The sequence below is a fragment of the Ictidomys tridecemlineatus genome, chromosome 3, assembly GCF_052094955.1.
Source record: "Ictidomys tridecemlineatus isolate mIctTri1 chromosome 3, mIctTri1.hap1, whole genome shotgun sequence".
Lineage (NCBI taxonomy): Eukaryota > Metazoa > Chordata > Mammalia > Rodentia > Sciuridae > Ictidomys > Ictidomys tridecemlineatus.
In genome coordinates this window covers 14682608-14702880 of record NC_135479.1, presented here as the reverse complement: position 1 = coordinate 14702880, position 20273 = coordinate 14682608, and the positions used below count along the sequence as shown (strand labels likewise).

The 20273-nt window shown below is 50.8% G+C and overlaps 2 protein-coding genes across 5 annotated transcripts; one reads left to right on the top strand and one right to left on the bottom strand.

Moving 5' to 3' along the window:
- Nucleotides 1-5641: 5641 nt before the first annotated feature.
- Prr29 (proline rich 29) lies at nt 5642-8074 on the top strand. The gene is made up of 6 exons (XM_005328211.3): nt 5642-5711; nt 5957-6032; nt 6225-6340; nt 7226-7452; nt 7582-7652; nt 7830-8074. Exons 1-6 carry the CDS (start codon nt 5652-5654, stop codon nt 7856-7858), a joined length of 579 nt encoding a protein of 192 aa, XP_005328268.1. The 5' UTR covers nt 5642-5651; the 3' UTR covers nt 7859-8074.
- Nucleotide 8075: 1 nt separating this feature from the next.
- On the bottom strand, nt 8076-19516 carry Icam2 (intercellular adhesion molecule 2). Of its 4 annotated transcripts, none has more exons than XM_078041881.1 (6): nt 19101-19498; nt 12760-13086; nt 11238-11504; nt 10673-10974; nt 9832-10152; nt 8076-9165 (listed from the first exon to the last, which is right to left on the bottom strand). In XM_078041881.1, exons 3-6 carry the CDS (start codon nt 11471-11473, stop codon nt 8978-8980), a joined length of 1047 nt encoding a protein of 348 aa, XP_077898007.1. In that variant the 5' UTR covers nt 11474-11504; nt 12760-13086; nt 19101-19498; the 3' UTR covers nt 8076-8977. The 4 variants fall into 4 exon arrangements, with proteins under 4 accessions (XP_077898007.1, XP_021584086.2, XP_077898009.1 ...); XM_078041882.1 differs by having other exon boundaries at nt 9150-9295; nt 19101-19516; XM_021728411.3 differs by lacking the exon at nt 10673-10974 and having other exon boundaries at nt 12760-12864; nt 19101-19442.
- Between the last annotated feature and the right edge of the window lie 757 nt (nt 19517-20273).

Here is a 20273-nt window from a genome sequence, read left to right as displayed (position 1 = left end):
CTGGCCAGTCCTCTTGCCCATAGCAGTTGGTCCAAAAGCTGGTGTGTGAATCAAGGTGAATTAGAATCCTTCCCTGGGGTTAGTATGCATCTGGATAAAGAAAAAAAAAGAAAGAAAGAAAGAAAGAAAGAAAAGAAAAACACTCTGGAAGACTAAATTTGTCAGAAGTAACTGAAGTAAATCTGAAAGTGTTTGTGGTGTCTCCACCTGTGGAAGAAAGAGGTCTGTAGCAGGAATGAATGAAAACACCAGAGGAGGACAGGTCCAGGGGAGGGAAGAAGAAAGTCCATTATCTGCCCTGAGTCATTTGATTTCCCAGGACCTTTAGCAGGTTGCTCCCTCATGGTTGGTACCCCCACTCAACTCCAGGGGTCCTGGGAGGGGAGAGCTCGGAACTCCATCCCATAGTGCAATTCCAATGGGGTAGGACCTTGAAGCCTGGTCCCTGTTTTACTCACCTTTTGTTGCTGTGACCAAAAGAACATTGAGAGGAGGAAGAGTTTGCTTTGGCTCATGGTTTCAGAGGTCTCAGTTCACAGATGACTGACCCTCCTGCTCTGGGCCTGAAGTAGGGCAGAACATCATGGCAAAAGGAAAGCAGCTCGGGACATGGCCCCCATGAAGTACCGAGGGCTCCACTCACCAGGGACAATATATGTACCCCAAAGGTGTGCCCCCATGCCCTACCTCCTTCATCCATGACTTATCTGCCTACAGTCCCAGTTAATTCATATCAGTGGATTAATCCACTGATTAGGTTACAACTCTCATAACCTAATCATTTCACCTCTAAGTATTCGTGCATCGTCTCACACATGAGTTTTGGGAGGACAATACATATCCAAACCATAACATTCCAACTCTGGCCCCTGAAGGTTTATGCCCATCTCATAATTCAAAATGTTATTTAGTCTATTTTAAAGAGTCCCCATAGTCTTAGCAGTTCCAGCATTACCAAAAATTCCACATCCAAAATCTCTTCTGAGACTCAAGGAAAACTCTTAGCTTTTTCCCCCATTAAAGATCAAAAACAAATTACATTTTATCCAATACAAAATGGCACATAGAAAACATGTCCATTCTGCAAAGGAGAAATAGGGGCATGGAAAGAAGGAATGGGACCAAAGCAAGACCAATATCCAGTTAAGCGAACAAGTCCTATAGCTCTGTGCCTAGCATCCGGGGCACATGGCACTGTGATGTTCTCTCCAAAGGGCTTTCTTAGCTCTTCCCCTGTGGCCTTGCTGGTTACAGCTCACAAAACCTCTTTCTAGGCTTGTTTCTGCGGGATTCCTGCAGCTTTCCTGGCCTCCTAGGCCTTCCTTTGGAATCTTGGTGGAAATCTCCACTAGCCCCTAACTCCAGCAACCTGCATTCCTGCAGAACCAGTACCATGTGGTTGACATCAATGTCTACCACCATCTTGAGCAGTAGGCTGCCTCTCAGGACCATGGTCACAGCAACCTCTGAGTACTTGAGCAATGAAATAACTTCCTCGGCTTTCCCCTCCCCAGGTAAGAAGGGTGACTCCATGGTCTCTTCTCAAAGGAATTTTTACTTTTACATCCTTCAGCCTGAGATGGTTGTGGGCTTGCCAGTTTCTGAGATGCCCCTGAGCCATCTTTCCTGTTGTTTCTGGGGAAGCTACTTTGAGTGTTTTTAGTGGCTGTAATCTCTTTAACAACCATGCCTCGTTTCACATTCACTTTTCTGGCCAAATGGCAAGTTTTTCAAAATGTTCTGCTCCTGGTTATCATAGTAAACTTGGTTAAAAGCTGTGAATGATATCATGCCACTTTCTAAATGGCGTGCTGGCTTCAAGTTTTCTCTGCCAGTTTAATTAGCACATCACCTTTGAATTCAGCCTCACAGAGGTTTCAGGACGTGGGCAAAATGTAGACAACTTTTTTTGCCAGGATGTAACATGAATGGCCTCTAGCCCTGTTTCCAGTACAGTCCTCCTTCTCCCCTCAGGCCCCATGAAGCCCAATCTTTTTTATTATTTTTTTTTTATTTTAAAACAGCACAAATTTATTTCCTCAGAAAGAACATGTTCAACCTTTAAATGAGATATATAAACAAAGAATATTCTGGCAAACAGGGATCTGACACAAGAAAATAGGTAGAAGTTCAGAGTATCAGCACCAAAGGCCAGTTCCAGGAAAACTGTGCAGCAGACCTTAAAATTATCATCACTCCCTCCATCAGCGGGTTGTGACATGAGTTCTTCGATTTCTTTTTCCACTTCTGTACACCTTGATTTATCCTTCTGTAATAACATCCTTTACTTCTTGGCAAACTTGAGGAGATCTCCCTTGGGCAATATTTAGGGAGCCTGCTACTCAAGAATTCTCTTCACCTTAGATATCCCGGTCCCAGCGAGACCACCCCAACCTGAACAATCACCAAGTGCCTATTAGACTAAATCACAGATGCATACTTGGTCAGCTTTTTTGCCTCTGTAAACAAAATTCAAAGGTGATGTGCTAATTAAACTGGCAGAGAAAACTTGAAGCCAGCACGCCATTTAGAAAGTGGCATGATATCATTCACAGCTTTTAACCAAGTTTACTATGATAACCAGGAGCAGAACATTTTGAAAAACTTGCCATTTGGCCAGAAAAGTGAATGTGAAACGAGGCATGGTTGTTAAAAGAACAGTTTTTGAGGAGGAAAAGTTGATTTGGCGCTCACAGTTTCAGAGGTCTCAGTCCATAGAGGGCCGACTCCACTGATCCAGGCCCAAGGTGAGGCAGACCATCATGGTGGAAGGGTAGGGAGGAAGAAGGCGGCTCAGGACATGCCAATCGGGAAGCAGAGGCAGCTCCGTCACCAGGGACAGAATATAAACCCCAAAGGCACACGCTCCCAGTGACACATCTCCTCCAACCTCTCCTTACCTGCCTATAGATACCACCAAGTTAATCCATATCCTTTGATTAGTGTGCGGATTCAAGTTCTCAAAACCCAATCATTTCACCTCTTAAAGTTTTTCTGCATGGTCTCACACATGAGCTTTTGGGGGACACCTCATATCTAAACCATAACCTACCTCATAAGAACAACCATAATTTGTAGAAATAGAGTAGTTTCTAAGCAGAAAATGGAATTCCTTCACTCTTGTGTTTTCAAGATTCCTTCTTTAGTATGTTTTCTATGCCAGTCGCATAATTTTGCAGAGCAATATATATTTTCTTTCCTTCAATCCTTATGTTCTAGCTCCATCCAATTTGTGTACCTAAGTATTGGGTATGAGAAAAAAGCTCCTTGCTTGCTTGGTGCTCTCTCTGTTTCCTCACCTATACTCAAAATAAGCATTGAAATTTATAATCAGAATCTTAGGAACTTTTTCCTCTCCATTTGCATCTCAGGAGGAGAGGAGGTAACTTGTTTTTTTTTTTTTTTCCAAGGTCCATACTTTTTAATGACTATACAATATTCCTTTGGGTAGATTGCCTTCATTTATTCAACCATTCCCCTATAATTGGACTTTGAGTAATGTTCAATTTTTAACTCTTAAAAATAACACTGTGATGAACACATTTGAGTGTAAATTTTTTCCATGTTTAGCTTATTCCCAGAAATAGATTTACCAAGGCAATAGGCAGAACAAATTGTCTTGGGACGCTGAATTTTGGTACAAATTGTTTTGGGTCACACACACACACACATACACACCCAAACACAATAACAAAAAATAAAAAAAAAAAATCCAAAGATATAAAATAGAGTTCTCACTGATGGAAAAAAATTAAAAGGAAATAGGTGGAGTGGCCAATGTCTGAAAGAAAATAATAGTAGCCAAGGAAGTAGCTGGTGAGTCACCTCCCCTGCTCTGGGGGACTGATGTTAAGTCTCCTCAGGTGAAGAACTCAGCAGATCTGCCTGTGCATTCCTTCTTTCAAGCAGCAAACGCTTTGGTTTTCCTATGATAAAGAACTTGAACACCACAAGCCAGACACTTTTCACCTTAGCCTTATTTTCCAAAATACAAGTTCCCTGTACAATTAACCAGCAGTTTTACATCTGAGGAACGGGAATGATCCCTCCTCCCACCTGCTTTCTACAGCCACCTCCAGCAGGCTCCGGGCTCCTTTCCGAGGGATGAAGGTCATGGCCATGACTTTTTTCTGGCTGTCTCCAGTTTGAAGTGCCTTCTCTCTCCCAAGCTGCTTGATCCCATCTGAGGGCCACCTTGCTCAGATCTCCATCCCCCAGTTATAGAATTCTCTCTTTTTCATTATCTCTTCTTGCAAAAGTCACCTACAGGGACTTTCCATGGTGCTGTAGTTCTGCTTTCTTTTCAAGGGTCTGTTTACACTTCCCCACAGTACCAGGATACCACCTCCAGTTTTCAGATAGGCCTCTTCACACACAGTCACTTCCCTGTTCAAGGTTTGTTGGGGGGTACAGTAGTCGGCTTTGGAATGGAAGTAGAGATGGAGCATGCTTCTCTCGTGTGGGCCTGTGACCACAGCTTGTTGGTGGTTCTGCAGCAATAAAACCAACAAGACAAATAATGCATTGCCCACTGGCCCCCTCCCTTGGAGACAAGACTAAGAAACAAAGGGGGAAGGTGGAAATGGTCTTTCTGGGTCTAGACTCCAGGACTGCTAGGAAGGGAGCACAACAGAAGTGGGGGGTGGGGGAAGGGCACCTCATAGGGTGCTAATCCCAGCTTCCTGTCCGGATTTTCCTTGACTGCTGCTCAGGGCCTATCTTAGGATGGTCACAGCTGCCGAAATAGATCTCCCGCCTCACCTGTTCTTAAGCAATGGAGACCTTGCTAACTTCCTGTCAGAACAATGCATGCTTTGGTAAGTGTTCCAGTATATGGGACAGGACTGGGGACCGCTTATCCACCTAAGAGGGGTAGCAACTCATACTGGCCAGAAAACAGGGAGAAAACAAAGGAGAGATAAGCATCTGGACACCCTTTTTGGCCCCAGCCCCAGCCTCTTTTTCGAATCAGGTCAGTGTTTCCTTCCTGGTCATCTTCAGAAACCACTCTGTCTGCAGAGGGCCCCTCATCTGATTGACAGAGGGGCAAGGGGCAGATCCTGGGTTGTCTAGCTCAGCAGACCCTCACTCCAAGCCTGTGCACACAACATTCTCTATTCCTGCTGAACTCATCAGCTGAGTTTGAACTCTGGGACCAGCAAACCAAGGCTACCCAGCTACTCCTTCATTCATTCAACAAACATAGGCCCGCTCGGGTCTAGTAGTGAGGGTGAAGAAGGCCACAAGATAAAGGGAGGGAGGGCTGAGGTTGTGGCTCATCGGTAGAGCACTCGCCTAGCCTAGCACGTGTGAGGCCCTGGGTTCGATCCTCAGCACCACATAAAAATAAATAAATAAAATAAAGGTATCGTGTCCAACTACAACTAAAAAAACATAAAAAAAAAAAAAACAACTTGAAGATGAAGGGAAGTTTAAGACACGAAGTCTTGGGAACCCTGGCCTGAAGAAGGGCCTTCTGGAGGCCAGACCGACAGAGGTAGGACCCCACCTCCTTCTGGGAGGAGGAGAGGAGGGCTGAGGGCAAGTCGCCCAGGGCAACTGGGGCCTGGGCGGGCCGGCCAGGAGTGGAAGTCCTCCTCCCTTGGCGTCGCTGGCGTTGCCAAGGTAACCCTGACCCGCAGACGCTGACCATGGCTTCTGGGCCAGGCGGGAGCTGGGGGAGCGCCCCACCGCGGAGTGCAGACCCTACGGTGAGGGCTGAGCCTGGGAGCGGAGCCTGCCTTTACCGGGGTGGGGACAGCGGCGCTGGGGAGTCGCCCCTGGAGGGGCTGGATTCTGGAGGGGATGCACGGTGGGGGTGAGGAGAGAGACCCCAAACAAGAGGAAGAGACTGGACAGGGAGGGAGAAGCAACCCATAGGTGAAAGGTGTTGGGGCTCCCACGACAAGCCCCATCCCTTCCCACCTGTTCTGAGTCTCCCGGCCAATGTCCCCAGCCCTGGGTGACCATCCTGCAGTCCCTTCCGTCGGCCGTCCCACCCCCGCCCCCGCAGCCGGGCCGCGTGAAGGAAGGTGAGACTCCGGGTCACCCTGCTGTGCCCGCCTCTGTCCCCCACGCTCGGTGTCGGGGTCCGCGCTGCCTCACCTCCGCTTCCGCTGGGGGCTGGACTTCAAGATAAAGGCCTTGGGATCGGGAATGGGTGAGGGGTCGGGGCGGGGAGATGCCGGGAGCCGGGTTCAGCCGGCTGAACTCTTGGCCCCTAGACTTGCTGGAGCTGATGATGCTGCAGAACGCGCAGATGCACCAGCTGCTGCTGAGCCGCCTGGCGGCGGGGGCGGCGGGGGCGCTGAGCCCCAGGTCAGACTCGCCCAGCGCGCAGGTGCGTGGGGCTGGGGCCACCGCCTCGCCCATCTGCAGGCCCTGGGTGATCCAACTGGGGTTTCTCCTGGAGAAAAAGTCCTGGGCGAAGAGGCAAGGAAAGCCAGCCCACACTTGAGTCCCTTTGGCATGCATTTAGGTGTCAGGCCAGGTGTAAGCCTCCATGCCGGGAGGGTCCCCAAACCAAGACCACACAGATCTAGTTTTCCAGGAAGTTTCCCTGCAGTGCAAGCCCTGCCCACTTACAGGCACCGTGGACACTGTTGCCTAGCCTAGACTCCATTGGTATTTGTCCAACAAGTGAATGAATAAACCAACGGCTGTGAATACTGCCGGCTTTGGCATGGCTGGCCTAGGAAATGTAGGCAGCATGCTCACACCTGGTGAGGGATGGGAAAGGGCCATCCCTCCTTGGAAGAGGAGCGGAAGCCTGAGAACCAGCTTTTGAGAGCCGAGTAGGATTTTGACGTTGGTGAAGGGGGTGAGGGGTAAACCCACCCTCCAGGGGTGGGCAGGGGGACCTACAGGATAAGTGCTCCACATCACTGAGGGGCACAAGGCAATTCTGGAGCTGAGAGTGAGGTCCAGCGCAGCTCAGTGGACTCCAGGCCTCCGCTCTGGAGTCACCTGGATTCTTCCAGCCCTTGCTCTACCAGTTATTAGCTGGGGGACCTTAGAAAAGTTATTCAATCTCTTGGAGCCTCAGTATTCTTACCTGTAAAATAAGGAATAAATGTCTCCAAAGTGCCTTGTGTGATACAGTAAATGCTCAGTAGCCATGTTGAAAGTACATATCTGGAGAAAATAATGTAGATGAACAGAGGAGTGGGGGTAGGAGAGTCTGATCCTCTGTCACCATCTCCCCTTCCCCTTTGCACAATCCTAGGTCTACCTAGAGGACCAACTGGAAGAACTGCAGGAGGAGATGGACACTCAGGAGGAAGAGCCTTTGGTGTTCCACCACCACTACCTGCCCTGTTCACCACCACTACCTGCCCTGGGATCCCTGCCACTCTGGCCAGCCCCTTTCCTCCCCCCGCCCCCACATCAGCCCCTCTTGCAGGATGCACCCAGGATTCAACACTGGCCTCCTGCCTCCAGGAAAAGGGAGACGTAAGTGAGGCTGAGGTCTGGGCTCTATCAGGTTCCTGTTCTGGGGCCAGGCTGGCAGAGCAGGCCAAGGGGATTGTGGGGGAAGCACTGGAGGCCGCTGAAGGATCTTCTTTTCTCTCCCCATATCAGGAGAGCTGTGCCACCGCCCCCACCCCCCAGTGCCACAGGGACTGTGGGTGCAGATGTACCTCCTGCTTCAGGTAGGGGGCTGGGTAAGTGGGCAGTGGGAACCCAAGCCCAGGAATGGATGGGAAGGCCAGGAGGGCCATGTGCCCTGTGTGGGCACTGATATGGGCACTGGACTGTCCCCTTCTGTTTTCCCTCCTTGGAGTCCACTGAGGCAGGAGGGAGGCAAGATGGGGGTGCTATCTCCTTAGACTACTATGATGCTGAGAGTATGCTGTGAAGATGGGTGCTCCTGGGGACCATGCCTGCTTCAGTGCAAGACAGAGAACAGCCTGGAAGCTTCCAGCTGCCCCTGTGCTGTCTGCCAACTCTGCATCCACGCTGACATCCTTTCTCACCGTCTCAACCTCAGCCAGGCCCTCTCCTCCCTGGTGGATCAGCCCCTCTCCACCCACTGTGGGTTTTTTTTTAAAAAAATATTTATTTTTTAGTTGTAGTTGGACACGACATCTTTATTTTATTTATTTATTTTATGTGGTGCTGAGGATCAAACCCAGGACCTTGCACGTGCTAGGTGAGAGCTCTACTGCTGAGCCACAACCCAGCCCTCCACCCACTGTGGTTTTTAACTGGACTGTAAGCACTCCTTCTTGCCCCTTCTGGGCCTGAAACCTAACCGTTTCCTGCCTGGACTTGGGGCAAACCCAGATGCAAGAGCCCCAGGCCCACCCTTGTCCCTCACTCCTCCTTCTGGAATGACAAAGATGGTGGGGCTGCCTTTTGGGCCTAATAATGGGTCCAGAGAGAAGTGGAATGTTCTGTTCCCCAGATCTTTGAAGGCCGCCTTGAGGGAGAGAAGGGCCCAAAGTGGTAGGGGAGAGGCTAGCGGGGAAGACCCTGGAGCTGAGCCAGTTCCCTTGGGCCCCATCCTCACACAGTGGGAAAGAGAGTCAGAATTATGTCCTGCTCTCACCAGGAATGATCCTAGGGGACCTCGGGCCAGGTGACAGCAGTGTCTTTTGCCTCACAGGCCACATTGTTTCTCCCCCTCCCCGAGTAGGAATTCATCACTAGGGGCCAGATGGGGTTGGTGTCTGGGAACTGAGCCTGGGCCAGCAGAGCCCTGGAAGGCCCCTGTGAAAGAGGGGACAGGAAGAGACTGAGGGAACCTGCAGAGGCAGAAGTCCATGCCTGTACCTTCCCCTTCTGGGCTGTTGACTGATATCCCAGGAGCAGACCTGGAGGACACGGGGTTACGGCCGGGCGTTTGTATTCAGGCTCAAAAAGGAAATGTCGCCAGAGTCCTATGCTGCTGTCATAGTCCTTCAGCCAGGGCTGGACCACGACCCTGAGGAGCCATGCTGAGTTCCAGCAGCCACCAAGGCAGTGGCTTCGCAGCTCACATGTGCTGCACCCGGAAGACTTGGGGTAGCCTCCGCCAGGCAGCTCGCACCCCATAGGTGCCCATCCGCCTCTGGCGCCAGTGCTGGCCGAAGACAAAGCAGAGCAGGACGGACATCACAAACAAGAACAGCAGTACCGACACGACTGTGACAATGATGACCATCTGGTTTTCCGGCGGGGGCTCTAGGGAAGGAGGGGGTGGTGGTCTTAGAAGTTCTCAGGTGCTACCCAACAGCTCCACCCACTCATCCACCCAGCAGTTGCCCGGGTTGTCAAGAGGAAGGGCACGTGGTGTCTTCTTCCAGAGTGGCATCTAGGAGAAAGGTGACCCAGGCCTCAGACCACCAGTGGGACCTCTGTGAGACTGTGAGGGCAGATGTCCCCTTGCTAGCAGCTCCTAAGACCAGCTACGTGTAGCTGAGAACCATGGCTTGGAGGGTGGCATCGTGCAGACGAAGCCTCCCCAGGCAGGGCCCTGTGAGTTCTGGACAAACAGGCTCCCTGTTGACAGAGAATGCTCTAGCCATCGAGAGTCACGGAACAGCTGTGCCCCAGGAACCTTCCAGGTCAGGCAGACCAGCCTTCCCACTGCAGAGAGCAGCCAAGGGCAGAGACGGCACATTGCCTGGGTCAAGGTCACACAGCTCACGAACAGCCAAGCTACTAGTTGAGCTCCCCTGACTTCTGGAACAACCAGGGTTCTGGCTGGGGACTTGAGAGAATCAGGGAAGACGGGGAGCAAAAGGAAGCCCTCAGGATTACATGTGCACCCCAATCTGCCCGAGAATGGGGCTAAAGGCTAAGAGGAAATGCTGTCTCCCTTCCCCTCTGCCCTTGGGGTCTCCTTACCATAGACTTGAAGGACCTTGTTTTCTGAGATGTTGCGCAAGATGCCCCCCCCACGAGACCGCAGGTCCAGCTCGGCCTGGCAGGAGAAGTTCAGGAGGCCATCCTCTTTGCTTGCCGTGCTGTTGACTGTGACTCTGGCCTCCTGAGGGTCAGTTGCTCTCCCACTGAAGGTCTGGCTGTGCAGGGTCTCCTTGCCACGGAACAGGGTGAGGGTGAGGCTCTCGAGGGGCTTCACAGCGGGCACCCTACACTCAATAGTGAAAGGTTTGCCCAGGGTCACCCAGACGGGCTGCAGCTGCAGTATGATCTGCTTTGGAACTTCTGTGGGGGTGAAGGAGGGAGGCCTGGTCAGGATGGGGGTGTGTCTTCACAGGCCCTACCCAGCCAGGGCCATCTCCTGTCACTGTGGTGTTCCAGGAATTACAAAGGAGGATGTGGGCTGGGGTCTGGTTTGTGAAGAGAGGAGGAAAGAAGAATCAAGCTGAAGGATGTGCCGGGTGATAGATTAGTGGATGTGACTTGGAGAATAGACAACATGGAGGTGAGCTAGTGTCTACAAAGAAAAGGTCCAGAAATTGTACAGCTAACTGGAAAGATTAAAAAAAAGTCTGGGTCTGTCTCCTTCCTCTCCAGTTATTAAAAAAAAATTCCAAAATTAAACAGCTGGACGGAGAAGGGAAGAGCTCATTGGCCCTGGGCACTTGAGGAACTGAACTGCGAGGTTCCGCTCGGGGTGAGGACGGCAGATCAGCCTCGCTTCTCCAGGATCAGGTTCCCGACTACTGATGGGGCCTGTGGTGGGACCTGGATTCCACTCACTCCCACCCCCACCCAGCATCACCTGTTGGTTTTGGGACATTTCTCTGTTCATCTGGATCCTCTGATGCTGGTGATGGGGAGGACCTCAGCGATACCCCCAGAACCAGATGTTGAGAGTCCTGGCCTATTGGAGGGTTTCCATGGCTCCTGGGCAGGTGTCTGTGGGTGATGGTAACCCATTTGCCATGGGCTCTCAGGGTAAGATAAGGACACCGAGTGGTACTCCACCTTCTCCTTATGAGGTGAGAGCGTGCCCAGGTCTCCTGATGGTCCTCCACCGATGTCATGGAGGCAGGCTGCACTGGCGGCTGAGCGGGGGCGGGGCTGAGGAACACCACATTGAGAAATGACTGTGGGATCTGCCTAAGTCCTGGTTGGCTGTGCTCCTTAGAGCAAGGCTCAGGACCTGGGGGCCTGCTGCAAGGATAGCAGGGGCTCAAGAAGTCCTACCCAGGGTGTGGGCAGATCGGAGCCCATTGTCCTGTCCTGATCCTTGTCACCCCAGAAACCCAGGGAGGTGGGGGCCATGGTGGAAGGCCCCAGGGGCAGCACCCTGGGGACAGCAGGGCCTGCGCACAGCCACTCACGGTACGTGCTGACGTTGAGACTCTTTGACTGCTGCTCCCCAGCACAGGTGAAGTAGCAAAAGAGGACCGTGTCCTGGGAGACGTTTGAGATCCGAAAGGACTTCCACTGAGGCTGCTCCTCCAGCAGAGTCTTGTCCAGGGTGGTCTCCAGGCCTCCCGTAACAGGGTTGGCACAGCTGGTGCTGCAGTTGACTGTCCTGGACCCTCCATTTTCTACCACCAGCCTCTCTGGCCATGTGTGTACCTCGAATGCTGCCTCACTAGACTCTGGAGGAACAGAAGCATCGTGTGGTGAATGTCCCTGCTGCCCTGCCAGCAGAGCACCTGCCACCAGGAGCCCAAGGATAAGGGCCGTGGATGGTCCCTCTCCTCCTCTCCCAGTGCCCTCAGGCCTATGGCTTCTTGGCTAGATCCCGGAGGCCTCCTCCCAGCCTCTGGGTGTTCCTTCCTCCCACCCCCTCTGCTCCTCAGCTGCAGATTGGCCTTCCTCAAGATCCTCTTCCATCTCCTTCAAGGTCCAGCTGAAAGCCCCCTCCTCCCTGACAGCCTCTCTGAGAATGGAGGTGAGCTCTAAGCTGTGCTCTCTGAGCCGTGGCCTGGGTCGAGCCCCTCCCTCCTTCCTTTCCTTGTAAACTCTTTTCTAGGGGCTGGGGCTGGGGCTCAGTGGCAGAGTGCTTGCCTAGCCTGTGGGAGGCACTGGATTCTCAGCACCGCATATAAATAAAAAAATAAAGGTCCTTCGACAACTAAGAAATATTAAAAACAAAACAAAAACACCATGTGCTACGTGCCAGGCACCATGCTAGGCTCTGGGGACTCAGCAGTGACCAAAGTAGGACCGAGAGCATTTGGATCCAGACCAGCTGGGCCAGCCTGTGTCCCATGCTCCCATCTCCCTTGCACGCCCCGCTCAGCCCGCAGCATGTGGCTTATGACGAAATGGCAAGAGAGGGGCGTTGGAGGTGGGTTGCACTGGGTGTGAGTCGGAATTCGCCACCGGCTGCCTGGGGGCTACCTGTCCCTGAGCCTCGTTCTCTTCCTCCATCAAATAGGCTAGTATCCCCTAGCTTGAAAGCACCTGGCCGACCATGCTCAGCATATGGCAGCCACCTCCCTTCGTAGTCCCCTCAACCCACTGAAAGAAGTTTCATTTTCACTTTGATCGTCATGGCCAGGAGGTGATGTCCTCTGCTGCCCCCTACAGTCCCCTAGGACCCCCAGCATCCCTTCACCTCCTGAGCCCCCCACCCACCCCCACCATTCAGCCTCCACGACCTGCCATACCACACACCCCAAAGCTGTGAGGTCTGTTCCACCTGGTGTCCAAAAGTCCAGGACCCTACCCACTGCCCAGGGCCACAGGGACCCAAGGACAGGCTGCCACAGTATCCTGTGCCCATGGTGGAATGAACCCCATGTTCAAAGCCTCAAAAATACAGAGCCAGGACCTCTCCCTTCCCTGTCTGAATCCGGAGAGCAGGGCAACACCCCGCCCGGGCAGCCATGTGTCAGACCCGCTCACCTGAGCAGCAGAGCAGGGCGAGAAGGGCCGCGTGCAGGCCCCAGTGACTTAAAGAAGACATCTCCAGCTGGGTCCACGGGTTCCCAGGGAACAGCCGGGGGCTGTCTGGAGGGAGACGGACGGTTCAGCCAGGAAGCAGTGAATGGAGCCGCAGCCCCAGATTCCTAGCCTTCTGTGAGCTGATGACCGCATTTCCTCTCATTATCGAAGCTCCGGAAGCCACGTTCACAGGCCAACTCCCGGGCCTCCAGGCCTCCAGGGTCCGCAGGCAGAGGAAGTTGGGGAACAGCTGATAAGCAGGGGAGGAACCTCTTCTTCCAAAGCCCCCTGCAAGAGTGGGGCGAGGGAAGGCAACACCTGTGTGTGTGTGTTCACGTGTGTGCACATGGGATCCCTGTGGACTGTGTGCACACAGCTGAATGAGGCCTCCAATCGCAGATATGGAGAACCCCAAATCCCACAAGACACTTTGTTGAAGTCTCCTTTGGGAAGAAAATATCCAATCAGGGCACCCGGTCACCACAGCAAAGGCGAGAGAGACCTGGGCTTTTTAAGGAAAACCAGGCAGGAATTTGAGGTTCCTGCAAATACCCAGCACGTGTATGCATACCCCTCCTGCTCAGCTTCCACCTTAAACCTGTCCCGACTCAGCTGATTAAGGGCCCATGTGAGGCCCAGAACCTTGGGAATCACAGCCCACAACAGTCCCCAGAGGCCCAGGCCCAGGAGAGAAGGGATCTGTGTGGCCTCAGCCTCCCTTTCTGGGCCCAGCTTGCTGACATTCCCTGCCCGCTCCAGGCAGGGTCTTGGTCTGGGGGGCTGGGGCTGAGGGGCTGCAGCCTACCTCTAGGGAAGCTCCTGCTCCCTTCAGGGGTCCAGAAGCAGGACACAGGTGAGGGCTGGACTCTGATGGACCAGGACCTTCCCAGGTGGATCTTGCTCTCCACATATCCTACCTTTGCTCTCCCAGTTCTGTCCCAGATCCCCTGGGACCAGGCTGTAGGTCCCCTGATTTCTCAGGGAACTCCAGTTGGGGCTTTTAGAAATGCAGGCCCCAGCCGGGCACAGTGGCACACGTCTGTAATCCCAGCAGCTCAGGAGGCTGAGACAGGAGGATCATGAGTTCAAAGCCAGCCTCAGCAAAAGTGAGGCACTAGCACATGGCTGCACCTGCTACAGGTTGGTCACTGTCATAGCACTCCACAGTAGAAACTCATCAATCCCCTAACTTTGTAAGGTAGAGCACTGTTACTGTCCTTGTCTTACAGATGGGACACAGAACAATTAAGGGACTTGTCCAGGTTTACACACCTAGGAGCGGGTGAAGTGAGACCCTGTCTCCAAAATACAAAAAAGGGCTGGGGATGTGGCTCAGTGGCCGAGTGCCCCTGAGTTCAATCCCTGGTACAAAAAAAAAAAAAAAAAAAAAAAAAGATAGATAGATAGAGAGAATGCAGGCCCCAGAGGTTTAGGGAGTCAGGCCCAGCTCTGCTCCTGGACGGAGAGGGCACGGGGCCATCAGCACTTCCCTTACCACTTAGGCCAAAGTTAGTGACTGCTCTGCAGTCATTCAGTGTTGCCTTTCTCAGTCTGAATCCAGGGAAGTCTCTGGAAAGGGATCCTGGGCTTTGGATGATGCTGGGGGAAAGAGGCAAAAGTAGGAGGCCGGAATCCCAGCCAGGAGGGGTCAGTTCCACTCAGGGTTGGCAGAGTTCTGAGATCAGGGAACTCTCCTCCTACCCATGGGGCAGTCGCAGGGGGCGCCCAGGGGCTTGACCAGCAGGGTAGGGCCGGAGGTGTGTTCAGTGGAGACTCCCTGGCTACCACTGTACTGCCACCTCGGTATGCAGTGGTGATGTCATTACCTAGCACATGGCTGCTACACGTTGATCACTGTCATAGCACTCCACAGTATTAACTCATGAGTCCCCTAACTTTGTAAGGTAGAGCACTGTTACTGTCCTTGTCTTACAGATGGGGAAACCGAGGCACAGAACAATTAAGGGACTTGTTCAGGGTTACACACGTAGGAGGGAGTGAAGTCACCATGAGCGAGAGCCAGCTGTCTTGTCTGATGAACTAGAGCAGGAGGACGGTCAGGGGTTGGTTTCCCAGAGACCCTCAGGAAGGAGAAGAAAGACAGAAGGCCAAAGGAAATTTCTGGGCAAGGCTCTGGAACAACATATTTCTAAACAAACAAGAAGGAGGAGAAGAAGAAGGAGAAGGAGGAAGAGGAGGAGGAGGAGGAGGAGGAGGAGGAGGAGGAGAAGTGTCAGGGGCTAGATTCTTGTAAGTGTCAGGCTACTCTTTGAAGGAGAATTTCCTTCTAGCCCCTGACAGAGAAGAAACCCATAAACACTGCTGGGAACCAGAATGGGAACATAAGCACTGTTAGGTGCAGAACAGGCTGAACTATGTTATCTGCAGGGCAGGCTGAACAAATGCTAGCTGCAGGATGGCCCACGCACTCAAACCGCCCTCTGTCCTTTATCACTGTTTGCGTCAAAGCTGAACATTCAACCCCAACTCAAGGTTGAACACTCAACCCCCCCTTGTGCCAACAAGGCAGCTTGCAGACCCAGAGGCCCCGTTAGATTTGGGCTATAAAAACTCCCTCCTGCTGGGCCCCTCTCTCTCTTGCTTTCTTGCTCTCTTGTTCTCTTGCTCTGTCTCTCTCTCTCTCTTGATCTCTCTGTCTCCCTTGCACGCATGCTCTCCTCCTCCTTCTCTCTCTCTCTCTCTCTCTCTCTCTCTCTCTCTCTCTCTCTCTCTCTCTCTCTTTCTCTTTCTCTCTTTTCTCCTCTGTTGCACTGCTGCAAAAAGATCTCTTGGTCGCTCCGAGTGTTGTGGCCACTTTCCTTTCAAGCACAAGATGAAAAAGAAGACGTTACAAACTCACACAAACACAAAGTAGAGGGGTGGACGGCAGGGGCTGGAGAGAAGAGAAATGAGAGTTGTTTAATGAGTCATTAGAGTTTTGTAAGATTGATTCTGGAGATTGGTTGCAAAACAATGTGAACATATGTAGCACTACTGAATTGCACATTTTAAAATGGATAAGTGGTAAGTTTTATGTTATGTGTACTTTACCACAATTAAAAGTAAAAAAGAAGACTTACAAGGTACGTATGCCATGAAAAATGGAACCAAGTAGACCAAATCTTAGAAAAAAAATATATATGACTTGCCAGACGTAATTTAGGAAGAAATAAAAAACCGGAATGGTTCTGTAACCCTTAAAGATACTGAATCAGTGATTTAAAATCTTCTCCCAAAGAAACTGCTGGAAGCTGGGCACAGTGGCACAGGCCTGTAATCCCAGGTGTTTGGGAGGCTGAGACAGGAGGATAGCAAGTCTAAGGCCAGCCTGGGCAACTTGGCAAAGTGCTTGCTTGGCACATTCAAGGCCCTGGGTGCCTCTGATGTCAGAGGCGAGCTGGATGCCCAGCAGTGGAAGGAGAGCCCAGGAGCCAGAGCGGTTAAGTTGGAAACGGCCTGGTGCTCTGAGCCACATCACCTCTGATCTGAGCCTTCTGCTGCCCCTGTCCCCTCCCTCAGACTTACACCCTTACACCTCGCTTCTTTTCGCTTTGCGCCTCTGGGCCATGCTGTGCTGTAAGAGTCATTTTTCTGCCTGTTCCCCAGATAAATGGAGACTTGAGGTCCCTAGGATGCGATACCCAACCAGGGGACAGCAGCCCGTGGAGACAAGCTGCGCTTCCTTCCTGGTGGTGTCCAATACTGGGAGGGTCAGAGGTCCAGCAGAACTGACCCTTTTGCAACACAGTCTGGCTCCTTTCAATGGGCTCCTCCCTTCCTGCCACCTCCTCCCAGATCCTCCACTCTGCTTCCTGGAGTCATCTCCCAAGTGACCTGCCTGAGCCCAAGGCCTTGTTCCAGGATCTGCTTTTGAAGGAGTCCACTCTAAAACCTTCAGATTTAAGAGAGAAAACATATTTGGTCATATATATATATGTATATTTATTTATATTTATTTATTTATTCTGGGAGTACCAGGAATTGAACCCAGGGTGCTTAACCATTGAGCCACATCCCCAGCCCATTTTTTTTTTTTATGTATTTATGTATTTATTTATTTATTTTTGAGACAGGGTTTCACTAAGTTCCATAGGATCTTGCTAAGTTGCCGAGGCTGGCTTTGAACTTGTGATCCTCCTGCCTCGGCCTCCTGAGCTGCTGGGATTACAGGTGTGTGCCACCATGCATGGCTTATATGACCATCTTGACAGATCCCAAACCAAAAAACAACACACACAAACACACACACACACACAAATATGCTGAAGACATTCAGCTTTTTTTTTTTTTTTTGGTACCAGGGATTGAACTCAGGGGGCACTCAGCACTGGGCCACGTCCCAGCTCTAGTTTGTATTTTATTTAGAGACAGGGTCTCACTGAGTTGCTTAGTGCCTCACTTTTGCTGAGGCTGGCTTTGAACTCGGGATCCTCCTGTCTCCACCTCCTGAGCTTCTGGGATGACAGGTGTGGGCCACCGTGCCCAGCTCAACACCTTTTCTTGATAAAAGCTCTTAGAATATTAAAAGGAGAATATACTTATATATTTTAGTTCAAGGTGTAAGAATTAGAAAAGAGCAAAACCATCAGTATTAGCATATTATGATGCCTAGATAGAAAAGTCCACAAGAATCATCAGGCAAATGATTTAGCAAGGTGTGTGATTTTATTTTTTTATTTTTTAGAGAGAGAGAGAGAGAGAGAATTTTTTAATATTTATTTTTCAGTTTTCGGTGGACACAACATCTTTATTTTATTTGTATGTGGTGCTGAGGATCGAACCCAGGACCCTGCGCATGCCAGGCCAGGGGTGCTACCACTTGAGCCACATCCCCAGCCCGAGGTGTGTGATTTTAGCTAGCTATGTGATCAATATCCAGAAATAGTTGCTTTTATTTATATCTGTAACATACAAAAATGTAACTTTAAAAATATGTCATTTATAATAGCCAAACAAGGACAGGAATAAATCTAACATCCTAGACCCATAAGACCTGTGGTAAGAAAATTATAAAACTTTACTGAAGGACATTAAAGACAACAAATGAAGAGATAATCCATGTTCATAGGTAGGAGATTCAATAGTATAAAGATGTCAATTCACCCCTAACTGATATACAGATTCAGTGCAATTCCAGTTAATCCCAATAGGCTTATTCATGGAAATCGAAAGCATATAATAAAGTTTATGTGGAAGAATAAAAAAACTGACAGAGGATTAACGTCCGGAAAATATAAAGAACAAAAAAAAAAAAATCTGGGCATGGTGTTCAATGCCTGTAATCCCAGGGGCTTTGGAGGCTGAAGCCAGAGGATTGCAAGTTCAAGGTCAGGCTTAGCAAATTTGTGAGGCCCTAAGCAATTTAGTGAGACCCTGTCTCAAAATAAAAAAAAAAAAAAAAAAAGAGCTGGGGATTAAGTAGCCCAATAGGTAAGTATCCCTGGATTAAATCCCCAGTAGAAAGAAAAAAATTTTTTTTCAAAAACTTACCAACAAAACAAAAAACAAACCCCAAATAATCCAATCTATAAATGTGAAAATTAAAATGAACTAAACAGATATTTCTCAAAATAAATACAAATGTCCAATGAATACATGGAAAAATGTTCAACATCTTTAGCAATTAGGGAAGTACAAATTAAAAGTACACTAATAGTTCATCTCACTGTAGCTAGAATGGTAACCATCAAGAATACAAAGAGAGCCGGGTGCGGTGGTGCACGCTGTAATCCCAGCAGCTCGGGAGGCCGAGGCAGGAGGATCAGGAGTTCAAAGTCAGCCTCAGCAAAAGTGAGGTGCTAAGCAACTCAGTGAGACCCTGTCTCTAAATAAAATACAAAATAGGGCTGGGGGTGTGGCTCAGTGGGTTCATCCCAGGTGCCACCCTCTCCCCTCAAAGGATACAAATAGAAATATATGCTGGAGAGGATGTGGGCAAAAGGAACACTTTTACACTCTGCACTGTTGGTGGGATTGTATGTTAGTGGAAATCAGTGTGCAACCTGTGGGTTGCAAGGCAGTCTGCATTTCTAAATCGGGTCACCCAGATGCCAGGGCAGAAGAGGAAGGGGAGGAGGAAAGCAGAGAACAAGAAACAACCACGGAGGAGGGCCGGCCGACAGAGGCCAGGCAGGACAGGGACTTCCCTGCAGATCTCCAGCCCTGGGGACTCTGGGGTCCCCACCCGCTGTGCTTACTGGCCCAGACAGGGGAAGAGACTGGAATTCAGCCCTTGACCGTGTCCCAAACTCTTCCCACACTGTCCTAGTTAGTCAGAGGACCAATGTGAGGCTGTGACTTACCTGCGTGGGCCAGGAAAGCGCCGTGAGGAGCCGTGTCACTGCCCTGCCACTCTGCGACGTCTGGTTCAGGTGGTTTTCTTTCTGTTCCCGTGGGGTCACGTGCTTCCTGTGCCGGGCGGGCCTCTACCACAAACAAACCTGCCTGACCTTAGAGTCACTACAGGTTTGTGTTGTTTTTTTTTTCTTTTTTCCATTGTGGTAAAATATATAGAACAAAATTTATCATTTTAACCACTTTCAACGTTCAGCTTGTAGCCTGCGATACATTCACCTTGCTCTTCAGCCTGCGCCCCCATCCAGCCGGCACTGGTGACCACGCTGGACCTGCTGCCTCTGGGTCTGACCACCCTCAGAGCCCCAGAGCGCTGCCATCCTGTGACTCAACGCCATGTCCTCAAGGCTCATCCCTGTGGTGGCACGTGTCAGGATTTCCTTCTTTTTTTTTTAAGACTGAGGACTAACGATTCGATTATCTGTGCACGTGCCACATTTTGTTCATCTGTTCCTGTCCTTGGACAGCTGGGTTACTTCCACATCCTGTGGATTGTAACCATGCTCTGTGAACAGGGTGGGCAGATGCACCTGTTCAAGACCCTGCTTTCAATTTGCTTGGTCTGAACCCACATGGAATTGCTGGATCGTGGTCACTCTATGTGTTTGGGGGCCATCCTCTTGTTACCCTCTGGGAAGGAAGGAGACCGTCTCTGCTGACATGTGGATTCTGCACACACACTGGGGCCTTCTGCGCGCGAGGCAATTCCAGGACGAGCCCCCTCTGCTCCCCTGCGTTCCTCTAGCTGACATCACAGAGCAGCTGTGACTTGTGACTCTGCCTGTGTCCTACGACTCCACAAAAATCTTCTATTAGTGACTAAGAACGGTTACCTTCTGAGATCCCTTTTGACCTGCCACCTTGCCTAGCAATAGTTTTTTTAAAAAAATATTTTAGTTGTAGATGGACAGAATGACTTTATTCCCAAAGACCTAAGGACCTCCACCAAGGCCCCCCTCCTGAAGGTCCATGGCTCCTCTGCCACCCTGGGGACCAAGCCTTTATATATGCCCTTTGGGGGACATTTGTCCAAATCATAGCAGTGTCCCATTCGTGATCATTTCTCCAGAAGTTTTGTCTGGACTTGTCCCTGTTTGGAGGGAATCCCTCCTTCCTATACT